Genomic DNA, 16,269 nt, shown 5'->3' on the forward strand with positions numbered 1-16,269 from the left:
TCTTATTATTATTTAAAGCTCTTTGTTATTTTATTAACAACTAAGCTGGGTTTGGTTTTAAAATAAACTTTATTGTAAAGCTTAGCCTTAAATGCCTCATAACGGTACATTGTTGTCTGTTTAAGAATTTGATGTATGCTTAAAGATATTTAACTTAAAAACCTTTGATGAAATATTTATAAACTATGTATGTAAATATAAAACTCGGTTTGTCCGCAATTCATTTAAATTAAATAAAACTAAAGATATGTATAGCTTCAAGAGTAAAGCTAATAAAAATTCTACTAACCAATATACATACATACATACATATATAATTATGTATATGTAAATATTTACGGCATTCTTCGGCAAATTTCTATGTGCCTTTGCATGTTTAATGGCGTTGCCAGACGGCAAAATTCATGGTTGAAGGCAGTGACTTTCTTTCGATTGTTATTTCCTCATCCGTTACATTGTCAACATTGTAAAACTCACGCAACTCAGCTATTGCCTGTTCTTCTATTTGCGTCAGTACCAGCGATTTGTTGCGCATGCGCTCATAGTAATCGCGTTGCTTTCGTTCATCGGCTAAAATTCGTGAAAAACTATTGTCAGCATTACTCGGATTGCTACTCGCAGTGCTGGCAGCTCCTCGCATCATATTCGCAAACGAGCTCGGATCGGCAAGACTGCCTGTGGGCGGGGAAAGGGGGTATGCGCTTGGGGAAGCCTGTGCGACAGCACCCCAAGCATTTGGCGGTGGTACTGGTACGTTAACTGGTTTGCTCTCCGGCGTTGCCGACGCACGCCATGAAGTCGTTGATTCCGAAGAGAGTCGCTTGCGTTGTTTCTGCGAGAGCTTTTCACGCGACGGTGGTGTTGTAAAGTCTGCCAAATTTAAGCTGTACCCCTTATTAGGTGTCACTTTAGGCAGGTCCTCGCTTAAAGATTTTTCAGGAGTTTTTGCTGCAACGCTCTCACTATTCATTTTTGTTAGCGAAACGTATTCAACTTTGGGTGCCTCTTCCGTTTTCAAAATCTCATTAAGTTTAGGAGAATGCTCGACGGTTTGATGTTTCTTTTGATCCTTTTTATCAGCCACCTTCATCCAAGTTCGTGCTTCGGCTTGTAGTTTTTCCGCAACCTCTGAAGCTTCTTTTGTCACCTTGGATTGGGTCTCTTGCGCTACTTTCATATTTTTTTCATTCACATTTATTGTCTCCAGCATGGAGGATATAGCTTCTAGTTCATATTGACGCTTGGCATTCATGTTATTTTTGCTTTCCTTCGACTTTTGTTTGCCGGATTTGTTCAAAGCTTCCTGAGTAATATAAATAGTAAATAAATATATGATTTATTCGTTTTTATAATACAATACTCACTTCGTCTTCATCCATACGATATGTTAGATCGATTCGAAAATCGTCCACAAAACTCAATAACAATTCATCATCTACAGCGTCCGAATCTGGCGTTATCATACGATAGTCAAATACATCCTTAAACATTTTCCGATAATGTTCATTTATATACTTAAGCGCCTCGGGTTCACACACATCCAAACTTTTATAGTTCAATACTCGTGCCAAATTCTGGCAAATGAACTCCAAACAGCCCTCCTTCAAAATTTCACAATTATACATGCACGCAAAATCCAAAAATTCTCCACATTTCCGTATGGCTATCTTGTCCAATATTAATGCTTCGCACACTTTGCGCAAACTTTCTATAAAGAATTGATCACAGTACACAATCATATTGAATAAAAATGTTTCGGAGAAGTTCTGCTTGCGAAAGTTCTCCACATCCGAGCTGTACAAGAACTCTATGATAGGACGCATATACTCCGGTGGTATAGTGCTCAAATTGACTGTGCTCTGCTCGGCCCATGTGTGTGTGAACATCATGTTGAAGTATTCAAGGCGGGCAACTAGAATGCATTTGTGCGCTGGTAGGACAACGTCGCCGCCGCAAATGATACGCACATCATAAAGTTCTGGAAAATCACCATGGTAAAGACGATTGAAACGATATTTTGATTTATCCGCTATTTGCGGTAAATAGAATGGAGACTTCTGTATAAAACTGTAAAACGCATATTTTATTACTAAAGAAAAAATCATATGATTATGAACGAACCTTTGCAAAAAATTTGCCAAACTTTGTATTTTGAATTTCTCAACGAATTGCAAGAACAACTTGCAAATATCAATGCGTTCAGTTGGACAGTCCGGACCTAAGCTGTGTTGAATATTGTCTAGGTCTACGGAAGAGAATGAATATGTTATAAAACAGTTAAAAATATGCAAAATACAATAGAATAAAACCGTTATAGAAGTAAATATAAACAAAATATAACATATTAACTCACCGTCTTCATTTGGAAATTGGTTTGTGTAGATATGCTTGAGCATCAATTCGAACATCTTGCCAGTCATTAGCTTGAAATTTAAGTAGATATGCTCATCTTCATAAGACTGGAGTAAATCACGCAAGCCAGGCGCACGAGCGTACACAATAAATTTGTGAGCAGCATACGTTTCACTATCCACATGAAACACTACGTCATGCACAGCATCGAATTCGTCCACTTCATTGTACAATTTCTTGAAGCTGTATTCTTCATGTCTTAAATTGGGTAATTTGAAATATTTCAAATGTGATTCCTGTAAAACAGCAAACGACGTGAAATCATCATCACAGAATATATCGACGGCTCGGTCAACATTTGGATAGCGCTGCAGCTCAATGCGTATCATGTGCTCTTTACAGATTTCTGTTCGATTCTGATCACAACTGCTCCATATATTGGCCGTTGATGAGGGATGCTTTTGAGTATCGGTTTTTGTCATGTAAGTCGGTATTGGCACCTGCTGACATTTGCCTTTATATACATCGCCTTGCGATAGTATGAACACTTGGTTGGCTTTGTAAAAGATTTTGTCAATTTGCGAGATTCGTATTTGCGAAAAACTACATCTAGAAGGTATTCACAAATAATAAGGGCGTTATACTGTGATGTACTCAAAATTTTTTAAGAAATATATTTGTGCAAACCTGTAAAATTGCTGAGTCATTTCATACCAAAGAAAAATGACATTTGTTTGCGTAAGCATGAGCAGTTTCAAAGCTGTGGCAGTACCTTTACTGGACTTAACGACGTCGCCACCAACAACGGAAATACTTTTCAAAGCTTCGAAACTACAAAAAAGTGTTAAGGAGAAGTTGTTAAAGTCTAATGTATATAAAATATCTAAAAAATCTTACTTCGGCGGCTTAATTGTACGCATTTTGCATTTGAAATATAATAAAATATTCGTATCCTTAGTGTAAACTACAGTTGCTGAGTTATTCGCTTCAACAAAATCAATATTAGTTTTTGATGGTAATTTCATCTGAAAATAATTAAAATATTATTAAAACCATTTGCTACAAATCATTAGTATTTACTTGTTTTGGTAAGGTTACAGTTTTCACATCAGCGTCTATACCCATTTGGCCGTGATTTGTGCCCCATGTATAAATACATTGTTCTGAGTAGGCGATTGAGTGAAAATCTCTGGCAATTACGCGCAACAGACCAGATACATTTAAGTCTCGTAATGTTACTACTTCTCGAAAAACTGCTAATTTATCGCCTGCATCACGAACTCCCAATTGTTTATCCTCATTTAAGCCACAAGCAAATACGACAGAATTATCTGTTAGCAATAATGAATGCTTTCGAGATGCGCTTATGCATATTATATGTTCCCCATAGCTCTTTTTTGGAATCTTCACCTTTTTAGGAGTAGCTAGGCTATGCTCACCTCCAACTCCTGTGTTGGTATAAAGCAATTCTTAATTAAAATAAAAAAACTCACATATACCAGAATAGACATGCACCTAAACGTCCGCCCTCTCCATGACCCACCGAATAAAGTATTCCTTTTTTATCCAAAAATAAACTGTGATAAGCACCGAGGGCAACATTATCAATTGATATGTGTTCCTTGCGAAAGAAATCAACCGACTGTGGGCTATTGGTGGATTCTGAATTTCCGGTTCCCAAATTATAATTTTTATTTGTACCCCAAACTAAAATTTCGTTACTGCTTGGGCTGAAATTGGAAAATATACAAAAATTTTAAGTTTAATGGCATAAAATATATATGTTAATACTTACACAGATGAAAATATTGGAAAATCACGGGGCCGACAAACATTTTGTAAAGCACAACGAGTGTCATCATCCAAAAGCTCTAGGCTGGCACCATAGCGCAACAGAAGAACGGCACAATCAATGCAGCCGTAATAGATGGCACGATGTAGTGCACTACTTCCAGATTCAAAATCACGGCTGTTTATAATAGCCCCCTTAATATTAAAAATATACTTTCTGTACAAACATATGTATATCAAAGAAAATGTAAACATACATGATTAAGCAACCATTCGAGTATAGCATAACGATTAACGGATGCAGCCAAGTGCACTGCAGATCGTCCCTAGAATATTAATTTAGCATCAGTAAAATAAAATATCCATGATTTAATATTTGAAATTACCAGATCATCTACTATATCCGTGTAGTTAGCGCAAGTTTTTGCAATGTATGCTCCAAGGTGTTCGTCGTCAATTGATCGTTTGGTCAATGCTGCAGTTATTTTATTTCCATGCTCGACATGACGACATTTACGAGTACAATCATATTCATAGTTTTTAGATGTAAATGTTGATATTTTGGCTGTCGCCATGTCCAATTCCTTTTTATTGTATTCGGACAAGTTGCGGACAAGTTGCAGACAAGTTCAATAAGACAAAACCTTCCCTGACACCTCTGAAAAACGCACTGTATAGTTTCGCAACAAATCTAATTTTCGGCAGTTTTGTGTTTTCGCGTTTTGTGGCAATATTTTAAAAATAATTTCACAATTTGGCTAAAATTAAAATGTTGACAATTTGCAAAATTTTCAGCTGGGTATCGGCAAAAGAGTTTCCAACATTTTTGTGATTACGCTGGCAACAGGGCGACTCCGATTGCTGTAAACTGCGAGATTATATGGCAATGAAACCGTTGATTTAAGTACATAATTAAACGTATAATATTTGTTTTATATTTTTTGCCATCATGAAACTAATGTTTTATATCTCTATACAAATAAATCATGAGATTAAGAATCGCAATTTTTAAAATATTAGTGTCACCCTTTAAATTTTCATACAATTAATTTGTAACTAAATCAGCTGTTCTGAATAAAAACAACAGGTTCAAACTAGTGACGCCAATTTTGAATACCTTTATTTTACTTCCGGTTTCAATTTTTTTAAATTATTAAATATTTAATCACATACGTTTTTACGTTACCAGACCTCATTTAAATACTTTTTCAAAGAATGTTATTCCACCATCAATTCACATGTTCTTTTCTACCAGCTATTGCTTCTCATTTGTTGTAACCGACGGTATCAAAGCACTGTGGCACATACATACATATTGTACATATGTACATGTATAGTTACCATACAAACTGAATGATCAAGAACATGTCTTCGTATGGACAACTTTTTACATCTTCACGAAATTTAGCATGGATTATTGCCCAAGGCAACGGTTGATACCGAAAAAATTGTTCAGATCGAACTACTTATAGCATATAGCTGCCATACAAACTAATACCCTTTTGCGATATAAGAAAACAACCTGTGAAAGGTACTATATATTATCATAAATTTTAAACATCTGGTGTCAGTATGTATAATCATGCTTCGCATTTTATTATAAATATTCATGTAAATGATAAGTTTTTCGTATAGCTAAACAAAAATAATTTATAAAGTAAATAATACAAAATTTAAAGTATGGAATTTTTAGATAATTTTTGGTTGGTAATCAAATTATGCGTACTAAAGATTGTAAGAAATGGATTTTTAAATCTAATAACAATTATTTGTACCGCATTGCTTTCTTATTTTTTTTTTTTGCAAATATTTAGGATTGTACAAGTATAATGTGATGTCCGCAGTGTGAAAACAAACGCTGTATAGATCCAAAAATCCGAACTACAATTTTTACACGCATAAAAAATAGTTTCCAAAGACAAATTTTACAAAACTAGTCATATGATACGCAACACAAATACAATTCTATGCAAAATAAGGTGGTTTAACAGGTATTTTTAAGTATAAAATAATCATTCATGATGTAAATAAAAGTATGAGTACAAAATCTGAGCAAAACCGATCATAAATGACATATAAATAAGGTTTTTATCACCATTGAGTGAATCGTTGAACGGGCAACGCCCATATTCCTAGTTATGTCTAATTTCCATTTTATTATGGCGAACTATATTACTACTTTTACAATATATTTATAACAGCGGAATATATAGAGTTATAAATACATCGAAATTAATAATAATTATACAAAGTGGTATGTCGGGATTTAATATCAATTCTTAATTTTCCAGCATACTGCGTTTAAGCGCCTCTTGCAAATCCAACTCGAATGTATCTGCTTTGGAGTAATCGGCAGCGAATTTTTCTGCAACTTTGTCGCCATTTTCCCCAGCTGCCCCACCCACAGCAAGCGCCACATCTGGATTTGACACTTTACTTAGAGTTGTGATATTTTGTACTTTCGTTAATGCAGTAGCTCCAAGTGTATCTTTAGGAAACGCCGAAAAAGATTTTACCTCTTCATTATCAGTTAAATTTTTTGAGTTGTTTAAAGCAGTATCAAAATCGTTTGTAAAATTAAGACTGTTGTTGAGTTCATCGAATTTTCCGAAGCTATCGTCTTTAGTATTAGCATTATTTGCCAGCGCAGTTGTCACCTTGACATCAAAGTTGGCATTTGCCTTATTGTCTTTTATCTTAAAGAAATCATCTTCGAATGTATTGTCATTGAAGTCATCAAACACTTTAGATGATTTAGTAATGGCCGAATTTCCTTTAGGATCTACAAAGGCTGAATCACTACGCTTGGAACTGCTAAAGGCATCAAATGCTTCCAAATTTGCCTTGCTATCACCAAAGGGATCGAAAATATTTGTATTTGACTTGCCAGTTAGAGTACTTGTCTTCATATCACGATTAGAATTGTTATCAAAATTATCATTAAATGCGTCGAAGAAAGAATCATTTGTCTTGGGTTTGGGCTCTTGTGAGTTGCTGCTTTTGAATGCATCCTCCAGTTCACCCAACGAGGACAGCGCAACTGTCGCTTTCGGTTTCGTAGCGCCAAATGTATCAAAATTGGCAAAGTCATCAAATAAACTGCCACCATCGCCACTAGCTTCGCCCCCCAATGCATGTGGAATAGGTGTAACACTATTCGATTTCTTACTTGAGCTACTAATACTACTCTGACCCCCACTGCCAAAGCCTATACCTGTTAAGCCGCCCGATGTTGAAGACTGTTGTGAAGGCACAGGACTAGGATTCAAATTGAAAGCATCGAACTGGTCAAGAAAATCAGCGCTTAACGGAGTTGCAGATTTATTGCTAACTACAAAGGCTTGAGTATTGGTGCTGTTTGCCGTAAAACCAGTAGGTGTAGTCTTGGCCTTATCATCGTCTAAAAGAAAAATGTTTTAGATCGTAAAATCATCAAAGGAAATTTCCAAATAAAACATAAATAAAAGTTAATAGCTAAATTACTGTTATGTTCCAAAAATAAAACAAATTTATATATCACCTGAGAAGTCATCCTTGAAAATCTTCTCCGGATCCGTATCTATATCTTCATCATCTGCGAACGGGTCTTTAATACTAAATGGATCCTCATAACGATAGTCCTTGAAGGGATCATCTGAAAAATCTGTCGGACCACTAATAATAGATGCTCGGCTTTCCCGCACATTCTCCACGGAAGCATCTGCTATTGTTTCGCTCGATTTACTCACGAACAAGGACGTTACAGCGGACGCCTGCTGCAGCGGTGTGATGGAACGCGTTAAGTTATCATTTATAGACGAGGACATTGTAGATGAGTTGTTGGAATTGTTTGCGATTGCCGTTAATGTAGACACTGACGTAGATGGTGATGAGCTTGATACCGATGCGAATGTAGTTGTGACTGGTGTGACAATCTTTGTAATTATGGGCATGTCGAATGAGCTACTGCTTTTGCTGTTTGTACTGTTATATGACACAAGTGCAGATGTTAATTGTGGAGGGAATGCTATAGGCGGTGGAATGCTCGAGACCTGTAGCCATATTTAAATTCGATAAACAAGTTGATGTTCAGTTGCCATTGTGTATGCGTGTGGACGAGCGCGGGTGCATTCGAGAAGATGAAATGCCAAATAAAAGAAATAAAAGAAACAAAACCAATTCAAAACAAAGAAATAATAAATTAAATCAAATTATACATTTTTTAAAAAGGTGCATGCAAATTTACATTACAAAATTATAAGTTAGCAAATAATCCAAAGTGCATTCAAAATAAACTATATTATACAGACATACATACACAAATAAATAATTTAATAAATATAAACAAAAAACATAAAAGTTTAGTCGATACGCCAAAACCACAACATATGCATTTATTTGTGTATTTACTTACTTGTGGACAGGCCTACTACTCAAGTCATTTCTATTACTATGCGAATGTTTACTAAAATATTGCAAATGTAAAGTAATGCCTATACTCCTTAAAAAGTCAAGTTCGTTGTTCAAATTTTATCATTGAATAAGAAGAAACAGGAGAATCGGAACTTTGCATCAATTACTTTTATTTTGTCAATATTTGGTGAAATGGTATCATCAATTTCAGTTTTATGCCACTGTAATAGTCATAAGCTATTTCTGTTGATAATTTCATTTTTTTTTTTAGTTTTTATATATTTATGTAGGCATTTCATTATTATTTACTATTTTTATATGCGGCTATAGTTCGTTTTGTAACATACAATACAATACAATAATAAGTAATGAACGCCTTCAACGTCTAGATAAATCCTTGCTTACACACTCAAGGTATAGTGCAGATGCAATGAAAATTTCTGTGTGCTCCTCCATGTGTGACCAATGTGATTTAAGGATATACATACATATAGACTTATTTGAATATTTAACATTAACGTATATATGTGAAATGTTTATTGAATGTCTTCAGTATTTGTGTACGCATGAGTGTTAGTTTGTACAGTTTTATTGAAAACATGAGTATATACAAAAAAAAAAACATTTTGGAGAAGATGCAGAGTTCAGGGCTATGAACATCTGCACTATTTCTGCAGAAAATTAAATTTTCGAGAATCGTTCATATACATACGTATTTATACTTCATCAATATAATTATATACCACTTGAATAAGAATTCAAAGAAAAACTTTTTGAAAATTAAGCAAAATATATGAACACATAACAATTAAGTGGCCTTTGCACGGTTGACAGAATGAAATAGTACAGTTTAACTATTGGCAGCCATCCATGAGGGTAGCTTTTTAGTTGTGAAATTCGCAGTTATTATTTATTTTATAGTGAATTAGAAAGACACCACTTAATGAAATCAGTTTCCAAAATTTAAAACTGAAAACAAACCTAGGGTGCATAAAACATTCATTTCCGAAACAATGTTCTTGAAATAAGACCCAACTGCGAGTCAAGCATGTGTCAAAATAAACATCATACCCAGCTTTTATCGCTCTAAGATTTACCAGGCGTAAAAAAATTATATATAAAAGACTCGCATGGCAAAATGGGATGTTAATACAAGTGGGACTTATTTGAATACATATGATTAGTAATGGAAACAGTTATGATTTCACTTTATATGTTTTGTATCATCTTAAAATCATTTTGGTAACGATATAATTATTTTTTTGTATTTTAAATTTATGTGTATATTTTTGATGATATACTTGTGGTAATGAATGAGGACTCAGAATGGTTATAGTTATTGTTTCGATTCGATATTGTATGTAGTATAATAATTTTCACAATACTAGTATTTAACGGTTAAAGTTAAGTAGTTAAAATCATACTAATTATTTAACTGTTAATTTTCAATTAATTAATGAACAATGAACATGATAAATATTTGTATAGCCATGTACTGAAGCATTTCTCTAAGGCAAATTCATTTCTCTAAAAACAACACGTAAATAACGAAAGTATTTTAGTTAGTCTGATTATGCTATTATTTAGTTAAATTTAGTTCAAGCAAATAAATGTAAATATGAAATGACTAAAAATTTTCGTAGCTCTTCAGGGCTTTGAGCCTGGAATGTTTGATTTTTGTGCCTATCTCGACAACCTTACTTGTCTTCAGTACATGGTTAGAGAAAGCGTTTTCATCATATTAATAAACGCATCTGCATAGTCAACTCTTTAGTAATTAGTCGGCATAAGATTGCTAAAAAATATGTATATTTAGGTCCTTGCATTTCAAACGAAGCTTGTTTTTTCACAATGAATAGCAGTAGTATGTTTGGTTAGGTACGTGAACGAGTGTAATATGTTAAGTATTAGTGGGAATATGATAATATTGAATTCTATTTTTATTATTCATTTCATAATACAATTTACCTATAATTGTTTTGGAATTTTTCGATTTTATGCATTTTGTTATAATTTATATTTAAATTAACTAAGAATATTAACGACTCTTTATCTTATATGTCTCATTCATTTCCTTCATTTTCTAAGTAGATATATGGATTCATGGGTATGTATTCGTATGTCATGGTTTATCTTTTTTGTCTTCTTTGTTTTGATAAGAAAAAACACTTATAGTTAAATAACTTTTACTTAGTATTTATATAAACGTGATTGATAATATGATGTTCACTGCAAATAGAGTTTCAGAAAATGGAAGCGCACTGTTAGTTTTATCGGCAAGTTGAACACAATGGTAGAAAAAGTGACTACAAAAATCAACTAGGAAAGCTGGCAAGTAAACAGCTTGGCACTGTTTAAAATAACATAATAACAAAGAATATTGCAAGCGAAAAATCAAATAAAAAACGATGACTTCAACTTTGGAAGGGATTCGTAACACTTGTGTGTAAATATGTATGTAATAAAACTGTTTCTTTATGATGGAAAAATATTTAATAGTTGTGATGTGTAAATTTAATACTGATTTATACAGGCTATAAATGAAAATAATTGGTCAATTACCTTTTGGTTGTATTAACTCAAAACAATACTTCAAATTTTATTGGTTAGCAAATGTTGTTGTAAACAAAAAATAATCATAACAAAATCAACAATTAAAAAAAAGTAATAATTTTGATAAATATTAAATAAAACATGGTGTTATTAATGTTAGGTCTAAGAACAAATAGTGTGACTCAGGGATTATGTCTAAGGAATATGTTAGTGCCAGTGTGGCATGCATGCATTACCAACGATCCCAACGTACTGTAAAATTGTTACCAACCTTATTGTCGAAATCTGCAAAGTCAGCAAAACCACCACCTCCGCCGGATGTATTTGAACCGAATGCGTCGGAAGCTGGTTGAACAGGCCGTGCAGGTCCCTGTAACAGAACGTACATAGCTTTAATAAAGCATTCAATAGACAACGTTTCTTTAAATAAGAGAAATAAAACGTTAAATGTACTTTGCGCTGGACAGCAACTTTGAGTAAAATAGTGTTAATTTATATGTATGAAAAGTCAAATAATTAACCAATATTTCTATCGTAACTGTTATCATTCACAATTTCCGTTAACTCACCTGCATTGGGCGTGGTGGTGCTGGACGCGGAGGTGGCACCTTCGATTTCTTTGGTGGCAAAGCTGGACTTGGCGACTCGGGCCTCGGTGGTGGTCCAGATTTTTGGGCATTTGGGCTTAACACTTGACCCTGTCCGGTAGGTGCATGTAACGCGGCAAATGGATCACTTCCGAAATCATCTTTACCCGGCTGCTATAATGATAACAAATAAGCTATTATGTAAGCACAAATTTTAACTAGGATTAACCGTCTAACGTACCTCAGGCGTTATTGCATTACTAGGTTTATTGGCGAAAGCATCTCCGCCGAAGGGATCCTTTGCTGGTTGACTGAAGCCGCTATTGCTACCAAAACCATCGAATCCGCTTTCACCAAATCCACTTGTAGCCGTAAAGCTGTCATCAAATCCACTGCGACCAATAGTTGCACTGCCACTATTAGCTGTGAAAGGATCATTGCCAAAGCCATTACTGGCGAATCCGTTTGTAGTTTTCGTTGCTGATTCTACAGTACTATTTTCCCCAAATGGATCGTCCGCCTTCGGTTCCTCTATTTTCTTTTCAAGTATTTGGCGCGCTTCATTGAAGTCTGGTTCGATTTTTAATTGATACTCGGACACCAACTCTGCGTCTTGATTTGAGATGGCCGCACGACACATCAGCAGTGCATCAGTCATTTGACGTTGAGTTTCCAGTAATTGTGTTACCATCGAGCGTACCTATGGAGAGAGCAAAAGCAATGCGTACAAAAGCTTAGGCATTTTAAATAACTATTTTACAATTATACATTCTTACCGAACTTATTTGTAATTGGGTATTTTGTAAATGTTGTGTTAGCTTCTGCAGCTCTCGATTATTTTGATCATACTCCTTTTGCAACGCAGCTTCCTCGTCTTTTAATTTTTGCAACTCCGAGCGCTTTGCATTTAGTTCACCCTCTTGCTCGTTTATGGTTTCCTCTTGTTTTTGACATTGATCACGTATTTTGGTTACCTAAAATGAAATGATTATGTCTTAGATTTTGAATTGAGACGCTAAAAAGCTAACTACACGTATACTTGTTTCCAATTTACAAACTTTATGTAGTCCAATTATAGTGTGCAATGCGAACAAACACTACAGTCAATTATATTTGGCGAATTTTTTTGTGCTGACATACATACATACAACGAAAGTTATATTAACGGAGTAGTTTTGTACGAAAAATTGAAATTTTTTTTATTTAAGAACGATTACAATAAGGAAAGATTAGGTAATGTTTGACTAATTGTAAGGTAAGAACACGAAATAAACAAAACAATAACAAAACAAATCATAACAAAATCATAATAAAACAAACCTGCACTCTTAACTGAGCTATATCTAAAGTCATGTTTTTTAGTACCGTCTGGTAGTCAATGCTCTAATGAGTATGTTTTTTGTTAATTTTATCAACCGATTTCGAGCAATGATGCGAATTTTTGAATTTTTGGTAGTAAAAGTGGTTGGAGGGTGCAAAGAAATGAGGAGCATAATGCAAGGCACACACGCACGCCGAAGAAAAATAAGAAATATATGTGCAGCAATTTTGAATGTTTTCACATATGAAAGAAATAAAAAATAATAATAAATTCCAATTTAAATTAAATTTATATATTGCAATTTGAATAAAATTTTTATGATTATTGAGTAGTACTCTTTTTCGAGCAAGCAAGCTTAAAAGTTTAAAAGTTTAAAAGCAATAAATAAGATACTCAGCATTTACCTGTGCTTTCAAGTCATCCAAACGCTTCTGTGCCTCACCACGTTGATTTTCCAACTGTTTTAATGTAGCTGACAATGTGTCCAATTCGCTCTAAAAACATAAAAATTCTTTATTTACAATTTTTGTTATTATATGTATACGCATATATGTTGCTAACCTGTAGGCTACGAACTTCGCCCGATTTTATGCGTATGTCTGCTTCTTTCTGTGCAATTTCTGTTTCCAAAGCACGGCGTTCCTTGGCAAGCTCTTCGATTTCCTTTGAGATCATTTCTAGCTCAGGATTAGAATAGGTCGGTTTAGGTTCCTGTTTACGAATTGTGCACGAGAATATTATATATGCATAAAACAAATGCGTTAATGTGGTTTACTTGTGGTTGCAAATCTACGCCAGATACGATGCTACGCATAGACGGTGGCACCATGTTGGCTGTCAGTACTTGAGGTGGCTCAATGCCCTTCTGTTTGCGTTCCACCATCCACATAGCCAACGCGAATTGCTCAAGAGTTAATTTTCCTGACTGGTTTGTGTCACAAAGAGCCCTGTAAAAATATAATTATTTTATTATTGCCATAAAATGCCAGACGAAGCAGTAAGTTTGTTTACCATGTTTGAATTATGTTAATATTTATTACTAAAATAGTGAAGCTTATATTGATTTGTTTTTATTCTCACCAAATATGCGCCAAACAGTTTTGCGGTACGCCCGATTGTATGAACACATTCTTCACTTCAAGCCCCGATACAAGACCATCCTTATCTCGGTCTGAATCTCTGAATGTTATTTCAAAACGTTTCAGCTCGGCTGGACTAACAACCCAATCAGCACTAGCTGTTACGGAAGGTGGCGCGCCGATGGGTATTAGCGGATCGGTTGATATAAGCGGTTGTGACTGCACACCACTTGCACCCACAGGTGGAACACGTGTCATTGTTGGTATCGCGACAGGCAGCGGTGGTATAGCTGGTGGAGGTGCTATATCTTTGGGAAAGTTGGCCACAAAACCGCCATCCCCAAATCCTTCACCACTTGGGGCACGCGGCATCGTTGCCGAATTGTTTGACACAATTGGCGGAGCGGGCTTTGGCGGTGGACCTCCACCGGAATTAGGCTTGCGCAACTCAGGCGGTAGCACATCGGGCACAGTGCGTTTTTCCAATGTTTGATAAACTAGATGCATTGCCACGATAAATTCATGCTTATCCAGGTTACCATCTTTGTCCTGATCAGCTAAATCCCAGATTTTTCCCAAAGTATCCATAGGCAGTTTCGAGTCCATGAGCACACCCTTGACTTTGTTGCCAGGCAACATTCCGTTAATGGGCTTTAGGGTCTCGAAAAGTTGTTCATATTTCAAACGATCTATAACACTAATAGACCAATCACCACTTATAGTACCTCCGCTAGCCACTGGAACTGTTTGTATGCGAGGTGGTAAAATTTTTGGGATATCACCCTGGTGAATGAAAGAGTAAGCAATCAGATCATATTTTTGTTAATGTTTCTATATGCACATTTTAACTATTTGATAAAAAAAATAAAAGGAAATAAATATTTCATAGAATACGTGCAGTTGTGTAATCTAATTTATATAGTATTACAATGATATATTTTACGTATTATTTAGAAATATTGTACTTACAACTTTTGGTGGATTCGCTGTTTCCGTGTATATATTACTCATATTTATCACTTGACCTGCTTGAGCCAGTGACACGAGTTTTAATGCAACAAAGAAACCAGGTTTATCAAGAAACCCCTTTCCGTTAGGATCTGATAAATCCCAAACTCGGCTAAGCACAACATCACTAAGACCAGATTTTTTTAAAAATTTCGCAGCCGTCATCGCTTCTATAGCACCAGAACCCTTTGGGTCAATCTACACATTCACGAAGTTCAAAAATAAAAATACAAACACAAATTAAACCTTTAACACGACAAAAGTATAAGTAAAAATCAATAGGCGTATCCGCTGCACAGCGGTTGTACGCAACAGAACTAATTATTCCATGTCATCCCTCCTCCGTACCTGTTTGTAATATGCCTCATAAATGGCAGCGTGTTTGCCGCACAATTTCGCAAAATCTAAATTCATTATTTAAATCCAGTGTACTCTTTCTCAATCCAGCACAACTTCAACGGCAAATTAATCTGTACTATGAAGATACGATGATACTTCTATTCATTCAAGAAGAAAACTTTTCCAAAATTCTCTTATCACAAAATCGATAAACAGAAAAATTCTGACAGTTGTAAATCGATTTTGTCTTAACACACATAACGCACTTATATACCTTAATACTTCTGTAGAGTTGCTTAAATGGTCTAATTTCAATTGGAACGCCACAAACAGTCTAATTGGAATATTAATCGAACAACTAATTATTTAAATAGCAAGAAAAACTGAATAAAACCTTAATAGAATTTGCAAATGTTACTAATGCAAGCACTATTGTCAATAAAAATGAAAGGAAATTTATTCATTCAATATATGCAGCTATTTTCAAAATTTTGTTACACATTAATCATAAGCTAGCGTTGCAACTCTGACATCACACCTCTATTCTATCCTTCGTTATTTTTTTTTACAAGTATCAAGGTTTAAGTTAATTCTACTCTTTTAGCTTGAATTAATTGAACTCCTTCCTACAAATTTGATTTCTCACATCAATTGAACTTTGCATTAACTTGACAATTGGTAGTATTCACTTTTTATTTCAGATTTAACAAATATATTTGATTCAATTACTTCACGACAGCATTTTCCAATACATTTTCTAGAGATAGCAGCTGTCTGTCGCAAGTTGGGGTATTTCATTCGATATGATTTTTATAAATTGTTATCGAAATTATTGAGATGACAATAC

General features: G+C 34.7%; 2 protein-coding genes across 15 annotated transcripts; both read right to left on the reverse strand.

Moving 5' to 3' along the window:
- Window positions 1-50: 50 nt before the first annotated feature.
- Window positions 51-4,977, reverse strand: LOC105225472 (inhibitor of Bruton tyrosine kinase). The gene is made up of 11 exons (XM_011203951.4): window positions 4,530-4,977; window positions 4,401-4,469; window positions 4,148-4,338; window positions 3,868-4,082; window positions 3,433-3,800; window positions 3,250-3,377; window positions 3,040-3,183; window positions 2,354-2,961; window positions 2,122-2,245; window positions 1,365-2,067; window positions 51-1,303 (listed from the first exon to the last, which is right to left on the reverse strand). The coding sequence occupies exons 1-11, from the start codon at window positions 4,716-4,718 to the stop codon at window positions 377-379; spliced, it is 3,666 nt and encodes a 1,221-aa protein (XP_011202253.2). The 5' UTR covers window positions 4,719-4,977; the 3' UTR covers window positions 51-376.
- Window positions 4,978-5,708: 731 nt separating this feature from the next.
- On the reverse strand, window positions 5,709-16,202 carry LOC105225470 (epidermal growth factor receptor substrate 15-like 1). 14 transcript variants are annotated; one of them, XM_049453777.1, is made up of 15 exons: window positions 16,069-16,197; window positions 15,697-15,756; window positions 15,432-15,558; window positions 15,045-15,281; window positions 14,077-14,858; window positions 13,772-13,943; window positions 13,558-13,707; window positions 13,401-13,490; window positions 12,996-13,058; window positions 12,452-12,649; window positions 11,917-12,375; window positions 11,658-11,846; window positions 11,360-11,458; window positions 7,664-8,174; window positions 5,709-7,543 (listed from the first exon to the last, which is right to left on the reverse strand). In XM_049453777.1, the coding sequence occupies exons 3-15, from the start codon at window positions 15,495-15,497 to the stop codon at window positions 6,423-6,425; spliced, it is 4,137 nt and encodes a 1,378-aa protein (XP_049309734.1). In that variant the 5' UTR covers window positions 15,498-15,558; window positions 15,697-15,756; window positions 16,069-16,197; the 3' UTR covers window positions 5,709-6,422. The 14 variants fall into 14 exon arrangements, with proteins under 14 accessions (XP_049309734.1, XP_029405700.2, XP_011202243.2 ...); XM_029549840.2 differs by lacking the exon at window positions 15,697-15,756 and having other exon boundaries at window positions 15,432-15,553; window positions 16,069-16,202; XM_011203941.4 differs by lacking the exon at window positions 15,697-15,756 and having other exon boundaries at window positions 11,658-11,849; window positions 15,432-15,553; window positions 16,069-16,201.
- Between the last annotated feature and the right edge of the window lie 67 nt (window positions 16,203-16,269).

The sequence above is a fragment of the Bactrocera dorsalis genome, chromosome 3 (assembly GCF_023373825.1).
Source record: "Bactrocera dorsalis isolate Fly_Bdor chromosome 3, ASM2337382v1, whole genome shotgun sequence".
Taxonomy (NCBI): domain Eukaryota; kingdom Metazoa; phylum Arthropoda; class Insecta; order Diptera; family Tephritidae; genus Bactrocera; species Bactrocera dorsalis.